The sequence below is a fragment of the Suricata suricatta genome, chromosome 1 (genome assembly GCF_006229205.1).
Source record: "Suricata suricatta isolate VVHF042 chromosome 1, meerkat_22Aug2017_6uvM2_HiC, whole genome shotgun sequence".
Classification (NCBI taxonomy): domain Eukaryota; kingdom Metazoa; phylum Chordata; class Mammalia; order Carnivora; family Herpestidae; genus Suricata; species Suricata suricatta.
The window spans coordinates 156,569,892-156,597,131 of NC_043700.1; the positions used below are offsets into that span (position 1 = coordinate 156,569,892).

The 27,240-nt window shown below is 38.0% G+C and overlaps 1 protein-coding gene across 1 annotated transcript in view; it reads right to left on the bottom strand.

The window, feature by feature from the left end:
- GABRB1 (gamma-aminobutyric acid type A receptor beta1 subunit) overlaps positions 1 to 6,046 on the bottom strand; it is a 373,510-nt gene extending 367,464 nt beyond the window's left edge. Inside the window, exons 1-3 of the mRNA XM_029946293.1 lie at positions 5,885 to 6,046; positions 5,630 to 5,721; positions 5,153 to 5,220 (exon numbers count right to left, since the gene is read on the bottom strand). Coding sequence (XP_029802153.1) covers positions 5,153 to 5,220; positions 5,630 to 5,721; positions 5,885 to 5,964 — 240 coding nt within the window. The 5' untranslated portion in view covers positions 5,965 to 6,046. The remainder of the gene's footprint in view (positions 1 to 5,152; positions 5,221 to 5,629; positions 5,722 to 5,884) is intronic.
- Positions 6,047 to 27,240: the final 21,194 nt, after the last annotated feature.

Below are 27,240 nucleotides of genomic sequence, written 5' to 3' on the forward strand. Positions count from 1 at the left end.
ATGCCATGTACCAGCTCTATAACTTCTGAGCAAATTATTTAACCACTATAGCCTCAGTTTCTCCATCTTTAATACAGGATAATAGTCTCATAACTTTAAATCTAGGATTAAATGTACTAGTGATATAAAGCACTCGATAAACATAACTCAGACATGGGATGTGTTCAATAAATGTTACTATTTTTTTTTCATCATATTGCACACTTAAATACCCAGGGCCTTATAACTCCAAGAACATAGGCTTTCAAATGTGAACCCAAACTTTCAAGAAATCTGTAGACCCTTGCTTTGATGTGGCTTAGGGTACAAAAAGATTTTTCTGTGATCTCGAAACAGAATGGCAAAGAGAAACATTTCCTCTCTCAGCTTCTCAAGATGGTGTAATATTGTAACCCTTTACCTAAAAGTGAGACCTGGTTGATTACTCATGTAAGAGAAAAATGTATTTATATCTTTATTTAACTGCTGATATCTGTTCCTACCTTTAAATGATACTGACTTACTTATTCTATTTGCAAAGGGATTTTGTTATAACCCCAGAGAATTCCCTGACAGCAACAAGGGCATGTTTAGACTATTTTACGAAGCTTTTGCAAACTCTTTACGGGGGTGCGGGGGGAAACTGTTTGCAATGTTCTCTATCCTGACTAAGAAAAGTCACTGGTGTTCTGTAAAGCAGCAGGATAGTATTGTCGGAGTTACTGTGCTTGGAAACATTTTCACAGCCATCACTTAAGGTTGGCTGACTCATGAGTATTGACACATTTAGGAGGAGTGCTTATTAGTTAAGTCAAGCCCCATCATCCAGGCTCTTGTCTTTGTCCTATTGTTTATCATCAATTACTAAACTAATGTTCGCCTTTGAGCACAGCTACCTGGGTATCTAGAATTAACTTAAAACTCAATTTGAAACCTTGAAATAATAGCATTCCTAGGGAAATTTAAAAGAACAAAGTGTTCATTTCTTAGTAATGCAAGATCTCAGAATAATGTACTACAACCTTGCCACACACAGTGCTGTCCACACGCCAGCAACTGCAACCCCCAGGAGATGCAGAATGCCGATCCCATCCCAGACCTCTGATGCAGAACTTGCATTTTGACATTTTAAGATCTCAGAGCTATTCATGTATACATTATAGATCAGAAACAATGAAAGAAAATGGGCAGGGGGGATTCTGAAAGTGGTTACTGTTTTGTATCACCAAGATGATGGTAAATACACATAACTAAAGTATGCACCAGAAATCTCTGGAATCAAATATTAAAATCACAACAGCAACAACAGTGGAATGTAACAACAGTGTATATTTGGTAAGTTATATTTATTTTTCATTTAGGTATTTATGTAATTGACTCATTTTAGGCTTTTGTGGGTTTTTTTTTTTACTCTTTTCATTATTATTTGCAACGCCTATAAGAGCATTCATTATTGCATCCACCCATGCATGAAGAAGAAAGGAAACCATGAATCCACAGTACTCTCTATTACTAAGAATGGCTACTTGGGTAAGGACTCAATAGGTGTAAAGTCTTCAGAGAGTGGCCACTTGGAACATCATTCTTTAGGTCAGGGACAGAGTTTTATGCTTGGAACTTCCACCTGATCACCAGAAGCCACCTCCTCAATGAGAAGGAACAGTTGGTTGTTGGAATCTGAAATGCACGAATTAGAACCCTTGTTTGTGGGTAGTTAATATTATGCTTCTCCAATCTGCTCAGAGAGAAGAACTGCTTATTGCCATTTGTGTTTTACTGAACTTATATTGACAGATATTAGTGTTACTTAAAGGCAATTTATGAGGGCTATTGTCTCCTTTTTTGCCCCAATGCCTTCTGTTCATCTTTAGTCGAGAGAGAGAGAGAGAGAGAGAGAGAGAGAGACAGACAGACAGACAGACAGACAGACAGAGAGACAGAGAGACACAGAGAGGGAAAAAGTAGGTTTATGGCTTGGCAGAAACTAAGGGGAGGTTTGAAGTGTTTAATACAACAATAAATGGAAATCACAGTAGTTTTTTAAAGATGATTGTTCAAAAAATAACAGTATATAACCACTATCACTTGCATAGTAAATTCCATGACGCCAGAAGAAAAATTCTTCCTAATTCAATCAATAATACTATTTTTTGAAAAGTCTTGCTAAGTATAGTTTTCTTTCTTTCTGCATCAGAATTATTCCTCAGAGGAGTACTGCTCAGAATTCACTGCTCAGAGCCAATAATTCTGGATTGGATAGGTTCTTGACTATAAAAGGTCTCTTTCAATTTCTTAATTTGGGAACAGCATTCTATATCCTGAAGAACATGAATCAGAAAATACTCAATGTTATGTTAGTCTTGAAAACAGAGAGTGCTTTAAACCAATATGGAATTATATTTCACATAGGGTAGCATAAGGAAAGAACAAAACCTAACAAAGCCTCATGTTCAAACCCATTAATGTAATGTACAATTATCATGTTATTTTCTCAGCCATGGAATGGGTGGGTAATAATGTTAATGAACAAAAATATAAGAATGAATAGTGTTTTAGGAATGGATTTTAGTCTCAAGTTTCTTTAGAGCTATTTTTTATTATATTCTCTGTCCATTCTTAATTTTTGTCAATTTTGGTAAAAAAAAATCCTTTTATATAACCTCAAAAGCTACTGCCTATCAGGGCACTAAAACATGCTTAATATAAAAATCATTGAGTCTTATTTCCACTAACAATTCAGCCCTGCTTATATTATCTAAAATTCAAAGCATATGGTAGACAATGCTCTTAACCAGGGCTAACTATTGAGGTGGTGGTGATAACCCTCGATCTTGAAAGTCCTCTTGTTTCCATTTTTCTTGGCATTATTTCCAATCTGTTTATCTTAATGCTTTGTCATAGATGAGAGAAGATAAAATAGACTTTGGATCTTGTTAGTTTTCATTACAAAAAGAAACAAGGAACAGTAAGTAAATCAAGGTTTACTATTTTTCAGTGTTTAGTGTTTTATATTTTCTCATCAGTTTCTAACACCATAGTGGAAAGGTAATTGGTATTTTAATACAATATGTTTTTCAAAGGCTTATCTGTTGGGAGAATATTTTTGGAAATCAAGTACACATAAGCATGGTGCAGCACATAAGTAAGCTGTATTATTCCATCATTAGAAGCTTTTTCCAGGGGGTACTTCAATTAAACTCAATCCGTTTTGTCTGGACTATGTATGAATTCAGTTAAACAACTAATTATACAGAGTTTTTATGTTGAAATGGTTGTTTGGGTTAATAGCAACTTCCTTATTCAATTCAGTTTCTTTTTGTAGCTCCAAAGTTGTTTGTAAATAGAGTCAACAGAATTACACATTTTTAAAAATTTTGTAAAGTCTAGTACCCTATACAGAAAATGAACCACCAGCAAAAGCACAGTTTGCCTTTTGGGCTGTCTGAATCTTCTCCCACTTTATAAATTATCTATGTTGGTACTTACAAGGTGCCAAAATAAATGACTTGAAAAGAAAAATATTATCAGCATTTATCTACATGATATAGACTACTTTGTACTTCATTATCCAATTTATCCAGTTGCAATGGCAGAGATTAGGTATGATTTGAATATGTGCACATGTTACTACTACATTATCCAGTGTTTGTAAATTGTGTTTGGGGTTACTTTGTGGTAGTGAGATGTATGTGAACAGAATATTATTAATAAGACAATCTGTTAAAAACCTTCCTTGAGTCAGAAAATATTCACTGTGCATTCATTTTTAAAAATTGTTTTTCTTTTTCCAATACAACCACCAGAGACACCTTATTTTCAATAGCTATTTAAAGCAGAAGTTACAACTATAAAACACAGAAATTTAATAGTCAGACTTCTTCTAATCCTTTTGAATAGACTATAAACATATTTCCTTTTCCTTGACACAACCTAAAAAAAGAAAAAATTCTTAAATCTTAGCATGTTAAGATAACACGCCACACTAGTAACGAGATGACAATTCAATGGCCTTTACAGCTATAGAGTGACAAAATCCCAGAGGGTTTTCGTCTTTAAATTATTCAGGCTGTCTAAAATTTCTGCTGTCACAATATTTTTTCGCAAATGAAATACAAATGGCATTTTGCTCCCGTAGATCTAGCAGTTTCCCTGGATGGTTGGTTCTAGAAAATCAACAGGCTTTTTTCGCCCCTGCCTTCCGAGAAGCAACAGATAGAAACTCTAACAACTAGAAAACTGCTACCCCACAGTGGTTGGAAACAGCCAATGGAGAAGATGACTGCTGTGATTTCAATCTACTGTGCAACAGCTTCAGAAAGGGAGAAGAAAATACGGAAATAAAAGAATGCTAACCTTTTGAAAGGATGGCGCTATGTTACTAAGGCCCTACTCTTCACCCCCAACTTCCAGGGTCCCTTTAATCATCAGGCTTTTCTGTCCGGCTTAAGTTTCTAGGGTAAAGCAAAGCAGTAACTCGACCCATTCTATTTCCATTTAAATTTGCATGATGCTGGAAGGCAAATTCATCAACCCGCACAAGGGAGCAATACAAGTCTCCCCAGAAGCTGACTTGAGCACTTTCGTATTAACAAGCATAGACTGTATGTAGTCTCAGCCTGTTGCTCCTGCCTCAAGGTGTGCTAGAGCCTGGAAAGAGGGAGGGGACACTCTGAAACCTTGACGGCGAACTTGGGCGTTGGGTGGCGGGACCCGGGCGGGCTGGAGGGCTTGGGCTACGGCTCCCAGCGAGGATGCGGCAGCTGACCACCGTCCCGGGCCCCTGCTGCAGGCCGCTGGGCCGCCGGCAGGTGGTGCCCTCGGCATCCGACACCCAAGGAAACCCGGCTCAAGTAACGCTCAGACTCCGCCCCACCCGATCCCCCCCGCACTAGTCACCCGTCCTTCCCCTAATAGTGCCGAGCACGTTTCCTCCGAAACACTGCAGTAGCGTGTGTGTGTGTGTGTGTGTGTGTGTGTGTGTGTGGGTGTGTGTGTTGAAAATACAAACCAGGGGCAACGGGGAGTGGGGAGTGTGTGCCAGTGTGGGGAGCGCGCGGAGTGGGACTCCCGGGGCCGGGGCGAGGTGACCGCCAATGAAACGCAGAGGGCGCGGGGACCGGTCCATTTCACATCTGCGTAAGCCCGGCCGCGGGCGCGTCGGGAGGCCACTCACCATGTTCACTTCGGAGACCATGTCTATGCTGGCGACATCGATCCGCATCCCTACATCCACAGGGGGCCCTGCGGGGAGGTGGGACACATTATGGACATATTCTCAGAGTGGCGACAGGATGGGGAGAGGAGGGGGGCTTCCCTGTGCTTACTACGTTCTGAATGGGCTTCCTCCATCCCCGTCTCCCCCTTGCAGGGGACAGCCTGGGAAAACAGGTGTGGGCACACGCGTGATGCAGTGACTATGCAGAGGGTGTGTCAGGCCGGGCAAGGTCGGCTCTGCCCGGGGTTTCATCCACCTTCGACTGAGGGTCGTGTGTGTGTGTGTGTGTGTGTGTGTGTGTGTGTGTGTGTGTGTCCAGGGCGTAGGGCGTAGCGCACACTTGCGGAAATGACATGCTTTTTTTTTTGACATTTATCTTTGACAGGAAAGGAGAGCTAGATATGGGTTACAGGTTGAAAAAGGATGAAGCATTACCTCCAAAGTCCGGCCGCAAGCGAATGTCATATCCTTTGAGCAATCTGTCCACTGTCTCTTTCACGTATGACATGTTGCTGGGCTCATTGGCGCTGAAGGGAAGAAGTAGGGACCGTATTCAGAATGAACACAAACTGAGAGCAGACATAAATATAGACAAGCACACCTACCCCCAAATAACAAGCTATATGATCCAGCAAGCATGTAAAAAGAAAAACACCAAGGAAAAAGAGACGTTCAAGATCAGCAGCTCACCTGTGTGCACAACAGACCATGGCAATCATCACAGGGAAAGAGAGAAGTCCCAAACTCTCTCGATTTTGTACTGTCCACATTACTAACTCTGATTAAAGAATTGTCTTTTCTGCGAAGATTCAAGGAATGCAACTTAGTCGGCGGCAGGGCAGTAATTCCCGAATGGACCTGCGCATGCGCAGAGAGTGCTCACTACCAAAAGACACCTTGTGCCTTGCAAACAATATTCCTAGTGGAACAGGCAACAGATTTCAATCCCTTTAAAGTTCCTGTTTGTGGTGCTGCAGGTCCTCTGGGTAGTCGGAGATATCCTGCTCTTTCCTTGCTTGGGATCCTGTATTTGCATACTGAGATTTCTTCGTGCTTTGGAGGTTGCTAGGTTCATTTTCCTTTCTGTCCTCAACCTGATTTTTTTTTTTTTAATTCAACTCCCAGGGATCTGGCTAAGGTTGCCTGTGATTGACATCCTTCATTGGCAGTCACGGTGGTCCTAAAACTGAAAGTCTGGAGGCGGGGCCGTTTTCTGGTCTCCGGTGTGTGCCTCTGTTCCTGTGATGGGGGGGAGGGGGTTGGGGAGGAGGGGGGTGTGTGCAGAAGGAAAGGGGCAGCGGGAACTCAAGACGTATTTGAGGACTCCAAGAACCAGGTCCCCTTGGGAGGCGTCTTAGGACATCTGCCTTAGTGTAGTCCTTCTCTGTGGGAGGGTGGGAGGAGAGGCGGGCCAACTTTTTCACTCGCTCTCCCACTTTTCTTCCCTCCCCCTCTCGTGTCTCTCCAGGCACGGGATTTAAGGGAACAAGCGATGAGGCAGCAGCTCTGGGCAGGCAACCCTTTTTCTAGTGCCATCTGCTGCAAGTCCCACTTTTTTCTAGGTTCTGGTAAGGAAAACCTCTTTCTTAAAATTGCTGGCATGTTAACTCACATTCGTAGCCCAGAACAGAACCGTGAAGCACCCAGAGGGTCTAATCTCTGTTCGAAAATAGATCGGGGTTCTGTAGGAGCAAGAGTTGTTTGAATTATATTAAATTCAGTCAATGCAATTCAGTAAATGTCATTGAGCACATGCTATGCGGGAGGCCCTGGGCTAGGAGTTTGTTAATTTGTTTAATGGTATATATTTAATCTTTATTATGTTCTAAGCATTCTGGAACTTAGAGACAACTTAAAGAGGGTTCCCGACCTAAAGAAATTCACAGGCTCCCTGTCAGGAAGACTGACACAAATATAAGTAAATTCAATATGTCTCTAGGTAGTTTAAAAACTGACAGGACTCTTGTTAGTACAACCAGAGAGAGGTAGATAATGGTGTCCAGAGAAGGAGAAAGTTTTTTGTCAGAGCAAGAAGGGAGGGGTATTACAGAAGGCGAAAACAGCCTGTGCCAAATCTTGGAGACTTAAAAGGCTATTGTTTACCCAGAGACCTGAAACCAGAAATAATTGGTTAGAATATAAAAGGAGAGGGGTAAGGATGGTGGTGAAGAGGGTGCAAAGGGAAACTGAAGCCAGACTATAAGGGAAGTTACATCCTTTACTATGCCAATTTAAGCTTCTAGAAATCACTGAAAGATTTAAATAGGGATGGTCAAGGTCAGATGTCAGTTTCAGGCAGTGTTTTGGTGAAATAATCATGGTGAGAATAATTAAAATTTATCATTTGTTGACTATCCGCTGGTTATTGTGCACATTATGTAGATAATCTTATTTGAGCCTTCCTAACAATCCAAATGTGGAAGATATTATTATTATACTGATTTTATAGGCAATACTGAGAACAAATCAGATTGATGTAATTAATTCAATAACAAACAGCTTAATGAGTTGTTGAATCAGCATTTCAACCCAGAATCCATGGACCTGACTACTCTATGCTATGAAGTATCGACGCTGAGAGGAGAGAAGGAGAAGGGAGAAGGGTCATTACAATGCCCCAGACAAAAGGAACTAAGGTCCAGTAGTGTTTAGCATGGAGAAGAGGTGACCGACTGGTGCAAGTTTGCAGAAGTGTAATGGAGACATCAAATAGCTGGAAAGGTCAGCACGTGGAGACATTTGGATGGTAACTAAAGAATTGTACAAACATTTACACATGTGTACATCTTGACATTCTTCATATATTAACTTCATTTTCTCATTTGAGCCTCATAACAACCTTAAACACTGAGGTAATTTCTTCTGGGGACAATGATAGCTAACTCCTAATCAGGTTTCTTAATTTTCTGAAAAGTGTGTCAAGTCTACCTCTTTTTAATTCATATGTATCTGCTTTTAATGAGTAAAAGAAAATATTTATTTATGCTTCAGGTCTTTGCTGAAGCGTAGCACCTCTTATGTGGCAGAACTCTGCAAAAGCTGCATTGTAGGAAATAAAATTTGTGCATGTTTATTTCATTCATTTGTCTATCCATTTATTGTTTCAAATATTTATTGAGCACCTATAAGTGTCAGACTTAGTGCTAAAACCTGGTGATACAACATTGAAGAAGATGGCATACAGAGTCCTTTCCACATGAAATTTGTCAATTTATCCATCTTTTGGAGGTTGCAATTGTAGCCTTGCTAGTGGAATTCAATTCATAAAAGAAGTATTTAATTAGGTGTTCCTATGTTATCCAACTTATATAGCTTTTATTAAAATATAAGCTTTCCAGTTGGTCATAAGCCACCCCCCCAAATTATTTTTTGAATAACAGCCAGGATTGTACTTATCAGTGTCTATAAAAGAGCCAATATTTTATCCTAGAATTAAGGAAGACTATGGGGTGATTTCATATACTTGAATCCTAATGTTTAGTATGCCCTAATTTGGATCAGTTTCAGTAAATTTGGCTTTTAAATTTGTCTCCATTTTCATGGAAGGTCACTACAAAAAGTCATTAGATATTTATAATAGCATCTACTATTGGGGTGCTATCATGGACGGAGCCCACTGCATCACTCAGTATCTTATTTATGAGGACTTGTGGGAGAAAATTTTTCCCAGACCCTACCTAGTCTGTGAAAGGCAATAGGAATCCTAAAATTCATTCATTTCCTTATTTGCTCTGGTCACTGGGAATCTCAGAGTTATAAGTACAATTCAGCTTTAATCATTATATAAGTTCTTAATGACCTGCATTTTGTTATGTTACATTTCTCCCTGATGGCTTCCAATCCTAAATTTAATTTTTATGTGTCATACTTTACTAATTTAAAAACAGATATGCTGCACTGATTAGATATTGTGTGTAAGCTATATTGAATACTTTTTGGAACTAATGAGAATAAATTCAAAATAATTAAAAGGAATAAGTGAATAACTGAAACATGCTAAAAATCATCAGACCCAGACAGACTATGGGATTGTGTGTGTGTGTGTGTGTGTGTGTGTGTGTGTGTGTCTTAAAATTTTCAACAGATACTTCCTCTGTGGAGTTGCTTATTTCTTTTCTAATCTAATCCTGTTAATTAAGACCTTCCCCCTCAAGATTCAACTCAACTTCCTTTTAAAAAAATTTTTTTATTAAAGCTGTCCCTGAAAGCCATTGGCCATTATTACTCTTATTAACTTCTATTGGTAATTCCTAGGGATCTTAAAAATTATCATCCACTCAGCAAATTAAACTGTGAACTTGTGAATGGATTATATGAATATTTACCAAAAAAGAAAAATATCCTACAGGTAAATAAGAGAAAAAGAAAAAAGGGTAAAGAACTACTGTAAATGAGGAACTGCAAATTAAAACAATGTACACCATTTTAAATGTATTGAAAATGTAAGAATGCTAAATATTGGTTAGGAACTTTGATATACTTTCAGTAGGCATACAAATTGATCTGAGTACTTTGTGAAGCCATTTGGGCATAACTGGTAAAGTTGAAGATGCACATGTCCTTTGGCATGGAATTCTACCACTAGGAATATGCCTTTGAGACATACATTCAGCCTAAGAATGTTCATTGCAATGTTACTTTTAATGGTGTAAAATTGACAAAAACCTAAATGTTTATCTATTGGGAATAAATAAATACTGACACAGTTATGCAATGGATTCCAACAATAAAAATATAGAAATACCTACATAGATAAGTCACAATATAAAATATTAAACACAAACAATCCAAACAAAATGAGGTAGATGCAGAATGACCATTATAACATTAAGTAAAGCTGAAAATATTTAAGTGCAAAAACCACTCAGCATCTATCCATCTAAAATATATATTTAAGTGCAAAAACCACTCAGTATCTATCCATCTAAAATATATATTTCTATAGATATATTTTAGATGGATAGATACTTATAAAAATAAACAAAGACAGGAAGGAAACTAGATTTTAGGATATAAGACAGGCTTCAACTGAATTTATAATACTTTATTCAAGAAAAACATCTCAAGCAAATTAATCAAAACATGATATGTGGATGTTCATTATTTTACTTTTTATTTCCAGGTATTTGAAATATTTTATAAAAACTGATTAAAACTAACAAGTGACAAATTGGGAAGATATACTTGAAATTTATATTTTTAAATGTTGATACACATCAATAAGGAAAGAAATTAAACCTAAATAAATAAATAGGAAAATGATTATAACAAGCATTTCACTAAAGTTCATTATATGATCTATTTTTATCAAATCACTATCAGGAAGATTTGAATTTTGGTCAGGTAGTCACATTATTACTACTTTGAAAAATATTTACATGTCCTTAGTTATGCTTTCACTCTTTTGGGGGGAGATTAAGTTCTGCGTTAATTTATTAAAATTATAAAATCTTATATAAATTTGATATTACAGTAAGTTTAATAATTAATTTAGATACTATTTTTATCTGTCTAAATGAAAATAGCCTAACTTTTTTTTTTGCATATGAATTTATTCCCTAAGGGTTTATTATTTTCAGGCTATTTTAATACCCAGATAGTTAGCAGATTTTTAGCTTCCAATATAAAAAATGTCTTTTTTTTACTTTGTATTTTTCAGTTCTTCTTATTCAAATATTACAATGTGGACTTCTGAGGATTAAATTATGTCATGTAATAGAGCTAAGTACATTTTTACCTCTATTTACTCTTATTTTTTAATCTTTAAGCTATAGAAATTTAATATTTTACCTTCAATAAGTAAATTCATATTTTATTCTTTCCCTATATCTATGCTTGTTTTGAATTTCCTTTGAAATTACTATTTATAGTATTTCTACTATTTCTAGTGTCTGAAGTGATTATAAGACTATTCTTTTCTTGTTTGAGGGAGAAGTCTACCCAAATAAATATGATTTTGTGTTTTTTGTTTTGTTTTAAGTTTTTATTTAAATTCCAGTTAGTTAACATACAGTGTAATATTAGTTTCAGATGTACAATTTAGTGAATCTCACTCACATGCCATAATATATTTTCTATTTTATTAATAAAGACATTCCAAGTTGTTAAATACATTAAAAATGCTAATTTCTATTAGTAAGAATAGTTAACATTTTTATAGACTTATTATTTACCAATACAGTTTTAAACAGTTGATATATTTAGTGCTTATAATATAAGTAATCCTGTTTTACAGATAAAGTGATTGAGACACAGAAAGTTCATTAATTTATCCAAGGTTACACAATTAAATGATAGAGACAGAATTTAAACTCAGGCAGTCTAATGGCAGTCCATACTCTTTACCAGTATACTATTAATTATGAAAAAATGTTGCCACCATAAAACGCTTTTTTAACCTTTATTGAGTTAATTATATGATTTTTGCAAATTCTCCTATGTAATTACAAGCATTTAGAGGTTATCCTGTGTTATGAGTGACTTACCTTGATAGTTTACACTTTTAGAACAAGCCAGAATTTGAGATTTTTTTTTTTTTGAAACATAGCAGACCTCTGCTCCCCAGGGGAATCTTGTAAAGGGTCACTCTGAAAACTGGTAGTGCACTGGTGACCTTCAGCTGACCAATGGGATGCAGTGGTGCACACATTCAAAGAAAGTGACAATTAAGGTTGTTACCAGTGAGCTATTGCTTTAAAGTGTCATTTAAAAGTGCTGCCATTTATACCTCTGTTAATGTGTAGATATTTTACTTATTTTTTTAGCAGAAACTACTTGCACTTTTCAATTTACTTGTTTCATAGACTAAATTTTTGGTACCTGAGATTACCTAAGTAACAGAAGTGTTGCAACTAGCCAGGTGATTATCCAGGTCAACATTTTTCTGTCTAAGCACATGGCCCTAGGGCTTATTCATTTATTTACTCAAAAATAGTTTTAGGGACACCTGGAAGGTTAAGCATCACACTTTAGCTCAGGTCATGATATGGGGGGCGGGAGTTGTGAGTTTGAGTCCCGCATCAGGCTCTGTGGTGACAGCTAGCTCAGAGCCTGGAGCCTGCTTCAGATTCTGTGTCTCTCCCTCTCTATGCCCCTCCCATGCTCATACTCTGTCTCTTTCTGTTTCTAAAGAATAAATAAACGTTAAAAAGTTTTAAAATATCTTTAGAGCTATGCAACAATAAAAGATAAAAACTATCAGGGTAAACAAATCCAAATAACCAGTATGTAATGCAAAAAAAAAAAAAAATCCTAGAAATGAGAAAAGAACATTCCATCATACTGATTTAAAAAAACCTCAAAATTTAACTGAAGAAATGTGAAGATCTATATGGTTTTATTAAGCCAATCATAAATCAGGGAACCTCCCACCTAGCAAGTAGAAAGGAACTCCAGAAGTTGTACAAAATGAATGGTATTTTTTATAGGAAGGAGGGTGTATGGGGCTTTATTAGCAAAAGAAAAGAAAAGATCGCTTCAGGCAATGTCCTCTCTTCTGAGAGGAAGGAGAGGGGGTCTTCTTAGGTGGATTTTTTCATCTTCCTTTGGGGGATGGAAAAGGTCCCTGGGACCGCTTCCCTATCTTGAAGGTGCTGACCTCCTGCTAAGACGACATTGCTGAGGAAGATTAGAACAGCAGTTCAGGTAGGTATCAAGCTCTGGTTTGGTGACTCCATTTTGGACCGTGGTTTTCTTTCTAACACAACCTTGAAATATCAGGAAAAACACCTCAAAAAGTTGAAGCTTTCTGCTAGACCTTCAGTTCCTGGAAAGAAGTTGGGAGGCGTTGGGCCGGTGACAAACACTAGCAAAAGCTTTGAGGCACCGTTGATTTGATGAAAGAAATAGTAGTATTTCGTGGAGAATGGAGCATAGATAGTGTTTGCCGGGTGAGAGAGCTGGAGTGATGCCAGAGGGGAGGGAGGGAGGAAGGCAAGGAGAAGCTGGTCCAACTCCCAGCTACCCAGGAACCAGACTAGAAACAGAAAACAGGAGATTTGGTTGGAAAATACAACTGGTTTTTTCATTCTCTTCCCGTCATTAAATGGAGATCAAAACATAACTAACCTATCATTTTTATTTCGTTGTCATTATAATTCTTTCAATTATTTTAAGAGGAATGTGAAGGAAAATTTGGAAAACCTAGATATTTGGACTGATCACATACATAACATAGTAACAGAGCAGTTCATTATTTTCAAAATTACTGTTATCATTTTCTGAGTAAAGAAATGAAACGTATAAAATTGTCTTCCTCTTAAAGACAAAACCTAAATCATCTCACATTTTAAACAACAAAATATACTCTTTAGTCATAAGTCACTTCTACTATATACTAATGCTGAATAAATATGGGGTAAAATATTTGAAAGTTGCAGGCCTCCTTCACTTCCTGTAATCAGAAATGTAATGGGGCACCTGGGTGGCTCAGTCAGTTAAGCGTCTAACTTCAGCTCAGGTCATGATCTCACGGTTCGTGGGTTCGAGCCCCACTTCAGGCTCTGGGCTTTGTGCTGACAGCTAGCTCAGAGCCTGGGGCCTGTCTTCAGATTCTGTGTCTCCCTCTCTCTCTGACCCTCCCCTGCTCACACTGTCTCTTTCTCTCTCAAAAATAAAAAAAAATAAAACATTAAAAAGATATATATATATATGTATATATATATATAAAGAAATGTATTAACCACAGGCATGGAATGATTCTAATCTGAATTCAAGAAATGAAATACTGTAAAAAAAAAAGAAACAAATACTATAATATGGACCCTCATATATAAATATAGATAGATAATCAAAAGTCAGCAAATTTAAGGAAAATCAACATCACAAGGAAGAGGAATAAATTAAACAAGGAGAAAACCAAATCCTCTTGGGAAATAGAACTCTTTAAAAGTAAGCATAATAGCTTGAGAAAGAGTTGAATAGATACATAATAGCCAATAAAGAGAACAAACTGTTAGGCGAAAACAGAAGTCAACAAGGACACAAATTAAAAACTGGGGTTCTAGGAAATTAAAATGTAATTGCAAATTCTAAAAGAAAATTCACTAGATGAATTGAATGACACAACTGATGATTTTGTTAGTGAGCCAAATAATAGAATCAAATAATTAACAAGATCCCATTGCAGAAGACAAAACAAAATGTCACTGAAAAGAGATCCAGAAGTTACATAAGGAAAGAACAGAAGACAAGGAGACAAGGAGCAAATAATAGAAGAAATAGGAATGTCCCAGAAATGACAAAAGTTAGTCATTTTATGATTGAACCAGTTCATTGGATGTTAAACAGCATTAATTAGTCATATTCTGATGAATTTTCGGAACATCTTGGGTAAAGAAAAACATCTAGAATTCTTTTTTGGGGGGGAGTCATATTAACAACATAGAAAAGAGAATCATTTGTCATTTTTATCAGCAAATTTAGGACTGGATATTCCTGTTTAAAAATGAGAGAGAAAACAGAAATTTATTAACCCATGCATCAGAAATTCTTATCAACAAATATAGTACCAGAAATCAAAGAAGCTATGTTTTTAAAATTCTAAGTGAACATGACTTTGAGGTGCTAATTATTTTTACAAACTAGCTTTGAGCTGTGTTGGCAATTGAAAGTCACTTTTGGGGGGCGCCTGGGTGGGTTGGTAGGTTAAGCAGCCGACTTCGGCTCAGGTCATGATCTCAGGGTTCATGAGTTTGAGCCCCAGAGCCCCACATCAGGTTCTGTACTGACAGCTCAGAGCCTGATGCTTGCTTCCGATTCTGTGTCTTCCTCTCTCTGCCCTCCCCTATTCACTCTCTGTCCCTCAAAATTAAATAAATGTTGGGGTGTCTGGATGGCTCAGTGGTTGAGTGCCTGGCTTCTGCTCCGGTCATGATCTCACGGTTCGTGGGTTCAAGCCCCGTGTCGGGCTTTGTGCTGACAGCTCAGAGCCTGGAGCCTACTTCAGATTCTGTGTCTCCCTCTCTCTCTGACCATCCCCTGTTTGCTCTGTCTCTCTCTGTCTCTCAAAAATAAATAAAAAAAACATTAAAATAAATAAAACAGATAAATAAATGTTAAAAAATTAAAAACAAAAATAAAATCACTTTCAGGCATAAAAGGACTGAAAGTTTTGCCCCAGAAACCCTTTCAGCAAGAACTACTCAAGTATAACTACAGCAAAACAACACATCAATAAGAGAAAGAGGAAACTAAGACGCAAAATGAAATGATAAGCAAATAAATGAGTAAAATATGTTCTTTATTTTTCAGGCTAAATGCAGTGAGATCAAAAGCAAATGTTAAAAATTTATTCTGGAGCTATAGGCAAAAGGTATGGAAGTTAAACATTTATGAGTTAGAGAAGGTGTCATGAAGTTGATGGGTTGCAATGTAATAGGGAGAAACAGATATGTTGAATAAGCCATATTTCCCAAGTAGAAATGATGAAATAAAAACAAAAACTACCATTTATTTAATGCTAACTATGTGCCAAACACTATTTTAAGACTTTTAAAATATATTATCCCATGTCTACACAACATTTCTAGATTCTAGTAATATTGTGTTCATTTTTCAGACTTTTTTAAAGGAGGAAGAGATCGGTAAGGCAAACTGCTATTGGCCGCATAACTTAGATGTGATAGAGCCAGGGTTCAAGCTCACAAAGTCAAAACCAAAGCCAGTATTATGAACTACTATATACCTGCTTCTTGGAGAAAAGGTAGAGTACAGAGAGCAATATATCCAAATGCCGGTGAACAGATCATGGAAAATTCCCCCCAGAAAATAAGAAGTCACTGAGATAGTAGTTGAGCAGCAATAAGATGCTTGAGAAAAGACCACATGTGATTGAAGATCAACACACCTTCAGAGAAACCAAAAACACAGCCAGTTTTGTGGGGTCCTGTGAATGCCTTCCATCTTCATGTCCAAATTCATCATGGCAACTGGTATTCCTAATGGTTCAGGATTTCCTGTATCCTTTTACGGCCAAGTATTGTGGCTAAGATTTTCCTCTTCTTTACTATCACATGCGTTTTTGCAATAAGACGAGCTCTATGAAGTTAAAATGCATTTTCTTTTTTTTCTTTTAATTTTCTTATTAATAGTTTATTTCCAAGTTGGTTTCCATATAACACCCAGTGCTCTTCCCCACAAGTGCCCTCCTCCATGATCATCACCCCCCTTCCCCTTTCTTCCTCCCTCTTCAGCCCTCAGTTTATTTTCAATATTCAAGAGTCTCTCATATTTTGCCTCTCTCCCTCTCCCTAACTTTATTATTTCCCCTTTCCCCTTCCCATGGTCCCTTGTTAAATCTCTCCTTTTAGACCTATGAATGAAAACATATGGTATCTGTCCTTCTCTGCCTGACTTATTTTGCTTATCCCAGACTTTAGCCTCTTGTCATCATCAAGACAGTATGGTATTGGCACAAAAACAGACACATAGACCAATGAAATAGAATAGAGAGCCCAGAACTGAACCTGCAAGTGTATCGCCAATTAGTTTTTGACAAACCAGGAAAGAGTATCCAATCGAAAAAAGACTGCCTCTTTAGCAGGTGGTGCTGGGAGACCTGGACAGCAACATGCAGAAGAATGAAACTAGACCACTTTCTTATACCATTCACAAAATAAACTCAAAATGGATGAAGGACCTGAATGTGAGACAAGAAACCATCAAAACCCTCAAAGAGAAAGCAGGAAACAGCCTCCTTGCCCTCAATCGCAGCAATTTCCTACTCAACACATCCCCAAAGGCAAGAAGCATTTTCTTTAACTCACCCGTGTTTATCCTTTGTCTAGAACTGTGTCTGGCATAATAAATATTTGTTGCATGAATGGACAACTAAATACACTTAGCTATATTTATTGAATGTCTAATATGAACCAGGTACTATTCTAAATGGCGAGTATACAGCAGTGAACAAAATGGAGGAAAATCTATCCTTGCCATCATGGAGTTTACACCATAGTGAGGGAGACAGACCATAAACAAAGTATACTGTGTGTTTACATAGTAATAAGAGAGAAAAAAAAGGAAACCAGGGGATAGAAATAGGAATTTGGGGAGAGCTGTTTTTGTTGAAACTTTAGAAACGATGGCCAGGGAAGGCCTCATTGACATTGGAGTAAAAAGCCATAGATAGAGAGGGAGTGAACCATGTAGATGGATGAAGAAGATCCCTAACAGGGCCCAACAGGGCACAGCAAGTATAAAGGTACAGAAGTGGGGATGTGTTGGTGTCCTTAAAAGGGGCCAGTGCTTCGAGGCAGAAGAGGTAACAGGAGAGGAATTAGAATTAACGGATTTGCTCTGAGTAAGAGGGAAAGCCAGCAGAAGGATTTGATGCGGACAATCCAGTATTTGATCTGACTTGCTTTTTCATAGAATCACTCTAGCTGCTAGAATATACACTGCTGGAGGGCAAGGGTAGAAGGAGTTATGTCACTAATCCAGGTGGAAAAAGTAGAGTAGCAATGGTGGTGATGACAAGTGGTAGTATTCTGGATGTATTTTGAAGCTACAGTTATCAGGGAGTCCTGACAGACTGGAAGTAGAGTGTGAGGGAAGGAGAGGAATTAGGGGTGACTTCAGAGTCGATGAACTGAGCAGATGACAGAAAGATCTGGGGAAGATGTGGGAAATCATTTGGGAAAGGGGCTTTGTGTCCTGAGTCCAGATATACAGATGTACTGGATATACAGGTAACCCTTGGACAATGAGAAGATTAGGTGTTCTGAACCCTACATACAACTTTTGACCCCCTCAAAACTTAACTACTAATAGCCTACTGATGACCAAAAGCCTTACTGATGACATAAAGTGCCATTTAACACATATTTTGTATGTTATATGTATTATGTACTGTATTCTTACAATAGAGGAAGCTAGAGAAAAGAAAATGTTATTAAGAAAGTCGAAAGGAAGAGAAAATACATTTATAGTACTGTGCTCTTCATCAACATAAATCTGCTTATAAGTGGACCCCTGCAGTTCAAAACCATGTTGGTCAAAAGTTAACTGTATTTTGACAACTCCATTTAAAGGAAGAGATCTTGACTGGAGATATAAATTTGAAAACTATCAGCCTTAATTGCATGTCCTGCTAAAATTCATATGTTGAAATCCTTCCCTTAATGTAATTTTATTTGGAGATGGGCCCTTTAAAGAGATAATTAAAGTTAATGAGGTTATGAGGGTATGGAACTAATTCCAACATGACTAATGTCTATGAGCAGAAAAAGAGACACCAGGGGTACTTGAAAACAGTGAGCTATGTGAGGAAGCAGCAGGAACAGGGCCATTTGCAAGCCAACAAGAGAGGCCTCAGCAGAAAGCAAACTTGCCCCCACCTTGACCTTGGTCTTCCAGCCTCTAGACCCATGAGAAAATAAATTTCCATTTAAGCCACCTAATCTGTGGTATTTTGTTAAGGCAGCCCTGCACACTAACAGTATTTAATGCCATGGACTACATAATTTCACCAATATTGTGGGTATAGGTGTGGTAGGGTCCCTTCTCTAAGGAAAGAAAAAAAAAAAACCCTCAAGGCAACCGGGCTATACATAATAACATCCCCCATGACCTTGAAACATGAGACCACTTAATCAGACTACGTTTGTATGTTACCATATATGGCAGACAAAGAAGTAAAAAATATGTTAAAAACTACGCCACGTGGCATCCGGGCTCTGGGTACAAACCCAGTGGAGCCAGGCAACAGGAATAAAGTTGCTTCCTGGAAAAAAAAAAAAAAAGCTTCAGTGTCACAACTCTGTGTGAGAATCCTGCTACATAAGCAGAAAAGAAGAAATTCAAGGTGCCCTGGGGCTTTTCAATTGAGGTTGGGGTAGATGGAAAGGAACTAGAAAAAGAGACTGAGAAGGACCAACAGGCAGGAAGAAAACCAGGAGAGTGGGGTGTCCTGAACGTGAGGGAAGAAAGTATGCCAAGGAAAAGGAAATAATCAATTGCAGTACCAATTACTTCTGATAGATCAACCACTATGAGGGCACAGTGAACCTTCCATTAGGCAGACGAGAGATGCATTATTTTGCCCAAAATTAGTGAATTTTGAGGTGTTTCAGTTTTAAATGACTTTAACACAATCTCATTAAGATTTTTAAGCTAAACCAATATCAGAATGGAAGATCTTCAAAGCTTATTTTCAAGGGAAATCAATTTTTCTTTTTAGTGGTTAGTGATATATATTAATTTCATACAGGAATGAGCCGAAAGATGAAGAAAAATATAATGTAGAATCTTATATCTCCAGTATTATCACATTATTTTCTTGGGCATTTGTTTCATTGCTAAGAGCTAAAAACATTAAGATTCAACAACTGGGTAGATGAAAAGTGATTCTCTGTTAAAGAAGAAAAGGCAAGTAATATTTACAAAAGGATAAACTAAATAAAGGCATGGGTAACCATTAGGGAAAGTGGCAAGAGATTCAAGTTTGGAAAAGTCAATAATTGAAACCAGGACTTAACGAATTAATTACTTGAGTTTTGGGAGAAAATAACCTGTTATTTCAACTAATGTTGAACTCCCTTAGCAATCTGTGGATAAATACCCACAGGGCTGCAAAGCAGTGTTCATACAGCAGTCTGCAAAATTTTGATTGAGAGATTAGCCAGGTGTTAGTCAAAAACTAATCACCATGAGAATATTAAGCCTTCAAAAGTTAAGTGGTTTAAAAGAAGTCTGTGCGTGTGTGTCTGTGTGTGTGTGTAAAGAATAGATCATTAGATTTTGAAGATGATGATTATTTGCTGTTTAAAGCTACTTTCTTATTTTACATATCCCTATTTGTTTTCACATGTTTCTTTGGGTTTAGTCCTTACGTGGCTTCCTAAGCGTTTGTCACATCACAATTCTCCTGGAAGTGTGTTTCATCTTTTCTCAGTATTTCTCAAAAATCATATTGCACACAGTACTCAGTTAAGAAAATATTCACTTTTAATTTTCCTAGGAGTTTGAGTAAATACATGAGAAATGCAACATCAGCAAAGAAAGCATCATACTTATGAACGTATCGTGGAAGCGGTGCTTAATGTCACATAGTTACCAGAGTCATAATACATTTCTGACAGTTAGATTGTATCAAAAGCATGGTGCCAACGGCTCTCTGAATCTTAACGCCAGCCAGCAGGGAATTTAACAATCTGGCCAAACACTCTCATTTTAAAGTGAGAAATAGTAAGATACATGGAAACTTTAGGACAGGCAGAAGGTCACACGTTTAGTAAATTACGCACCTGGAATTATGTGGTAGGTCAGTTAACATAAAATATCATTCTCTCCAAACAAGCAATTAATCCTTTCTCCAGTCAAAAAAAGCATAGTATTAATCCTCACATTCTCAAAGTCTGCTTTTAAAACAGTCCATGCTATTTATTAAAAACTAAATTTTCTAATAATAACAGGTTAGACATTTTAGCATCCAGTTCAAAAACTGATTCTACTCTCATTTCAACCAAGGATCATTAAATTGTCTGCCTAATAGAAATTTTGTCATGTAGGGGAAGGTAAAGAAATTCCTCGCTTTGATTTTCCTTTTCTTCAGAAAATTATGGAGCAATTTTGTAATTCACTGAAGTGTCACTATGTCACTTTAGTGATCGATGCAAATGATTATGGTTTTCCAAAAATTTGTATTAAATCTTTATTAAAAGAGCTTGGATATTTTTAATGACGGGAAAGAAAAAAATAACTGAAATAACAAGCTTGGCTTTTCATTGAGTAACCAAAAATATAAATTTTTATAAGGCAAAGGGTGAAGCATTTTAAAGGAATCTTTGCCTTTTGTAGTCTGCTTCCTATTTTGTTGAGGGCAGCACGCTATACTTGAGGATATAGGGAATGATGACTCTATTTCTTACACTGTTTCTAGTGTTTGTCCTTCTTTGAGCCCCTCCCCTATTATTATGTCCTTGATATTTAAAACACGAAACTTCCATGGTCTATGTAATCAGAAATGGGCCTTTTCTAGGCTGGATTCTATTTCTATAGTGCTTCTTTGCCCATGTCAACCTTAAGAATGTCAGAGTGTGGTTCTACCCAATACTGCAGCTGCTCCAGCATTTAGTTACAACCGCTATTCCAACATTTTCCCCATCATTCTATAGTTAGCTCGATATATATTTTCTCTGCTAGACTGTGTCCTCTAAGAATAATATCTGTGATAGAATAGAGCCAAAATCCTGGTACATTGTAAGAGAAGAAACATAACATCTTAAATAAACGAAGAATGCAATAAATAAAGATATATACGGCCATATGAATGGATACAGAAACCTCAATTTATTTTCTTGTTAATGGAGAGAGTAAACATATTGCAAAATTAGCCCATGCGTTCCCATTGTTTATATAGTAGTATACTGATAAACAAGACAAATCTCAACAAATTGAAGCAGGCAATTAATGGTAACATTTTGTAATTAATTCCCTGAAACCGTTTGGTGTCAATTTTGCATTTCAGTAACTCCCTTGCTGTTAGAGTGACCATATGACACGTTCCAAACAATCAGATGTCAAGAGAAATGCTACAGGTTACTTTCTGGCCAAGATAGTTACATTTCTAGTATGTTTTCCTTCTTTTTCTCTTTCTCCCACTGTATTTTTTTAATGTTTTTTATTTATTTTTGAGAGACAGAGAGAGACAGTGTGAGCAAGGGAGGGTCAGAGAGAGAGGGAAACACAGAATCTGAAACAGACTCCAGGCTCTGAGCTTGTTGACAGCACAGAGCCTGACGCAGGGCTCGAACCCACAAACCGTGAGATCATGACCTGAGCCGAAGCCGGATGGTTAACCGACTGCGCCCCCAAGCACCCCTCTTTCTCCCACTTTAATGCATTATTATGTTGTTTGCTATAGAAGCTAGAGTTAATTACCAAGACAATGTATAAAAATGAGTAACCTCAAAAAACAAAATGCTAATATAAAAAATAAATTACATAATGCTACTACATATAAAAATATTAAGAACATAATAAATAACATTATTTACCTTGTTTAGTTATGTAATAAAAATACAAATATGCACGAAAAAAACTACAAAATTCAATGTTATGAAAAGTTTTAGTGATGGATGGGGCGCCTGAGTGGCTCAGCTGGTTAACGTCTGATTTCAGCTCAGTCATGATCTCACATTCGTGGGTTCGAGCCCTGCGTTGAGCTCTGTGCTGACAGCTCAGAGCCTGGAGCCTGCTTCAGATTCTGTGTCTCCCCCTCTCTCTGCCCTCCCCATGTTCATTCTCTGTCTCTCTCTGTCTCTCAATAATAAAGAAAAATGCTAAAAAAATTTTTAAAAGATGGAAGGACAGTTGCACTGGAGCATTCTGGAAGTTTCTATTGGCACTTGTAATAGTTTTTTTAGGTTTCTCTTTTTGTTTGTTTGTTTAAAAAGAGAGAGAACATGAGTGGGGGAGCGACAGAGAGAGGGAGAGAGAGAATCCTAAGCAGGCTCCATGCTATCCTACAGGCATACAATACTGCGCTCCATCTCATGGTTCATGAGATCATGACCTGACCTGAGATCAAACGTCAGACACTTAACGAGCTGAGCCATCCAGGCTTCTCTGTAGTGCTTTATTAAACACATTCTGGATCAATTTTGACCAAATGTGAAAATTAAATTGAGCTGAGTGTGAGGCACCAGGATGTTTGGTACGTCACTCTTGGGGGTTGTTTTATATCCCCCCTGCATTTCAAAATATTTGTTTCTTTGTTTGTTTATTTATTAATTTATTTTTTAATTTTTATTTTAGAGAGAGTGCACACACAAGCAGGGGAAGGACCGAGGGAGAGAGAGACAATCTCAGGCGGGCTCCACACTCAGCATGGAGCCTGACTTGGGGCTGGATCCTGGGACCTTGGGATCATGACCTGAGCCAAATCAAGAGTCAGATGCTCAACTGACTGAGCCACCCAGACGCCCTTACCCTGAATTTGGAAATACTTAAAAAGTCAACTTATAATGTCCGAGAGGAGTTTCGATAGGAGTTTATAAATTGCAAATAGTTGGGGAGGAAATTTGGGCATCTTCATCAACCACGTAAAATTAGATTTAAGCCCAAATCATAAAACTTGAAAAATGGAAGTCTTTTCCCTTTGCCCAGAAATATATTTTACTTAGTGAGTATAAACATATAAGCTGCCCCAGAGCAAGAAGAGTTTGGAAACTACAACGTGAAGCAGGAATTAGTCAGATTCATAAAGCCCCACACAAGGCGCTGGAACATAGTCACCATGGAGCACAGGTGCCCATGAACAGGACTCCCAGGGAATGGACCGCTCCCTGCCTCTGTTCTGTCTCTGCTTTCCAGTAAGGTATGACCATTTGTCCCCACCTTGGACCTTATTCTCACGATTTCTGCACCTAGTTTCAGCCCCAAACAAGCAGTGCACAGCGCAAACTTCCTTGGCTTGACCCCACACCATCCTGCTGCCAGTTTCCTCAGTACTTGCTGCCTAGGCAATTCACGGCCGGGCTCAGTGGTATTCCCGCCCCCTCCGCACGCCCCCCAACCCCGGTTTGGCGGCAGGCTCCTATGTGTCTGCACAGTCAAGCAGGAAAGAAGGACTGATCACATCTCTGGATTCATTCCTGCTGCAGCAATGTTAAGATGATGTCTTGGGAAAAACTGCGGTGGTTCTCCCTTCCTGGGGGCGGGGGGGGGGGGGGCAACATGAATAGACTCCCCACCCACCGGCCAGAATCTTAAAAGTTTATGCAGAGGCCTCACCTGGGTTCAGTCTGCACTGAGTACAGATTGTTTCAACAACACCTTGCTCCAGTAAGGTTAATCCTTGAAATGGTTCCTAGTGTGGGCAGCGCCTCAGTGGCCCAGCTGACTAAGCGTCTGACCCTGTTTGGGCTCAGGTCATGATCTCGCGGTTCATGGGATCCAGCGCTGACAGCTTGGAACTTGTTTAGGGTTCTCTTACTCCCTCTCTCTGCCCCTTCCCCACTTATAATCTCTTTCCCTCTTTATCTCTTTCTCAAAAATAGATAAACGTTAAAAAAGAAGAAGAAATGGTTCCTGGTATGAAGATGGTAAATAGAAGATAATTCCAAAGTCAAGGGTTGAGTGAGGAATCTCTGATAGCTTTGGTCCAGCTCACGGGTCAACTGGTGGTCACTTCCTCTCGATGACCTCCCCCAACAAACTGGAAAGTCTTTGAAGTTTGTCTCTGGGCCTCCAGCATCCTCATTTGCTAACTTTCCCCACAGTTGCCTTTCAATTTTTAGGTACCTTGACCTTTGAACTTTCGAATGCTCTCATTTTCACTTTGACTAAAACTTATTTTCATCCATGTGTTAACTCCCTAATGTTTTAACACTTCTAAGCTTATTACCTCTAGCTGTAGAAAGATTTTCTCTCCATCAGTGGCAATGAGTTAAAAAAAGTGTGAGGTTCAAAAATTTAATGTGTTAGTTATTAATATAGCTAATGCTTTATTAGTGCCATGTTCCAGGCATCCTCTGAATTGTTTTAACATGTATTAACACATTTAATCCTTGTTAATGATTCTATAAAATAAGCACTATGATTGTCCTTATTTTGCAAATGGTGAAAATGAAGCCCAAAGTAGTGAAAAGATGTTTCCAAGGGTAAACATCTAAGAAATGGGTTAGCCAGAATTAGAATAGTTCACGGGTACCTGAGTGGCTCAGTTTGTTAAGCGTCCGACTTTGGCTCAGGTCATGATCCCATGTTGGGCTCTGTGCTGACAGCTCAGAGCCTACAGCCTGCTTTAGATTCTGTATCCCCCTCTCTCTCTGCCCCTCCCCCACTCATGCTCTGTCTCTCTCTCTCTCAAAAATAAAAAAATAAACATTAAAAAATTTTTAGAATGGGTCAGAGTCACTAATATCCATCTTTGGGGAAGAAGATATAGAAACTTTGCTACATGTTAAGGATTAGATGATGATGGCATGATCATTTCACCACAACAGATGGTGTCAGGGAAATGAGCCATTATTTCAATTGATTCTAGGTACTTGCACTAATAAAATAAGGTGATTTCAGCATTGCCTACCAAAGTTCTTTCATCAGTATACGACACAATAATTTCTAGGTAATCATTAAACAAACATTGGAATAGGAGACAGGGAATTGATCTAGATAGTTTTAAAAGTCCTTCTGCTCTAATACTCTGTAAAATGGTCCTGTTGGATTTGGGACTATATTTTATTATGGTTTGTTGCTCCAGTAACATGATCATCTAATCACATGTTAAACATTTAAAAAATAATAATAATAAAGGAAAGAAAGAAAAGAAAGACTTAATTCCTCATGCTCACTATTTGGTGTCTTCGTTTTGATCCCTATTCAGCTGACTGTGAACTGACTTTGAGTCCTGACATTTGTTGAAGAGTCATTGCATTTCGATGTGACACCATTGCTGATTCCGTCCTGGAAACAATAGTATACTATTCAGATGTTAGCTCTGGTCAAGTGGAAAAGGCTAAGAATAGTATAGTAGGCAGCAATGAGGAGTGGAAGCAGTTCTTAGGACAGATATGGACGGAAAAAGAAAACAAACCCAGACATTGGGAGGAGATGGACATCAGAAAGTGTAACTGACAAATTGTATCTGTGAAAATTGATAGCAAGCATCTTAGTGCAATCTAACATCAAGAATAGCATGCTCAGGCAGATGATCAGGTCACGTCCCGTGGGGCTGAAAAGTAAGCAGCAATTAAACATCCGAGTTGATATATACAGAGTTTTAGCATGGAAATATATATAGAGAGAGGAACTACAACCAGGAATCTGGAAGTTTCACAGAGGAAGATTCCACTCCCTGGGTAAGGAGGAGAACAACAGGACTCAAGTCTAAGTAACAGGGAGAGACTGAGTTTTAGGAAGCAAGTCCTTACTGGAGTGCAAGTTCAGAACCGTATCAACTGCAAGAGAGAGGTAAAGTTTAGTTCCAGAGAGTTCAGAAGGTGCTGTGTAAGTGAATCTTGCCTCAGATTCTTCCAAAGGAGAGATTTTTGACCTCCTCAATACTTCCAGACCCACATACTTATTTTTCTTTTCGTTTATCATATGAGACTCCACCAAGAATTGATTTTTGTTGCAGCCATTATGTCAGAGGCAGAGATATGAACCTGATGCTTGTGGGGTTTGTGCAAGGGATATCCTGTTACAATGCCTTATCAAAAAGAGGTCAAGACAGTGTGCTCCACTCACTGAGAAAGCTTCCTTGAATATGTACCAAAGCTAAGCCTGGCTGAGAATGTGGAACAGAACAGCCACGTGTATCCAGAGATGAGCAGAATCCTGGTAAAAGGTCAACTGTGGCAGGAAAGAATTCTTAGTTTATCTGCAAGGGCTTGGACAGCCCATCCAAAAACTGCCTGGCAGAGCTTTTTGGAAAGAAAGCTTTCAAAGTACACACATTAATCTTTTAAAAATCTACTGAAATTTGGATGAAAGCTACAGTTGCTTACTAAATGGGGACCAGCACCCTTCCTTTTTTTTACTTTTTTTCCAGTCGAGCATAGAGACCGCCCATTCTGTGCTACATCCACCATTCTTTGACCAATACATGCTCTTCTTGGTTCTTTTCTCCGCTGGACCAGCCCTGGAACCATCCAACCAATTGATTTCCACTACTACGGTTTAATTCCAGAGCACCTCTGGAGACAATCCTTAAATACATGAATTTATGCCTACAGCAATATGACCTCTGACACCCATTTCATATGCCTCTTTGTCAACTATCTTAACCATGATTTGTATAATTGGACTCATTAATTCTCAGTTTCTCTTTTTTTCTTCTCTTTAAAAAAGTTAAAACTGATACATTTTTGAACACATCTTAAGTAGCTGGTGTTGATTAACAGTGTTGAATGCATTAATTTTAGGTGTCATTCCTTAAAATTATATGAATAAACCTATACGGTAAGTTCTTTATAATGGTGATATTTTAAAAGTCCAGTATAAGAAACCTATTTTATTTTTTCTCAAATGATAGTATCAGAAGTTTAAAAGTTGACATTCTTTAGATTCTAAAGGAGCTTTAGAATCTAAAAAATAAGCTT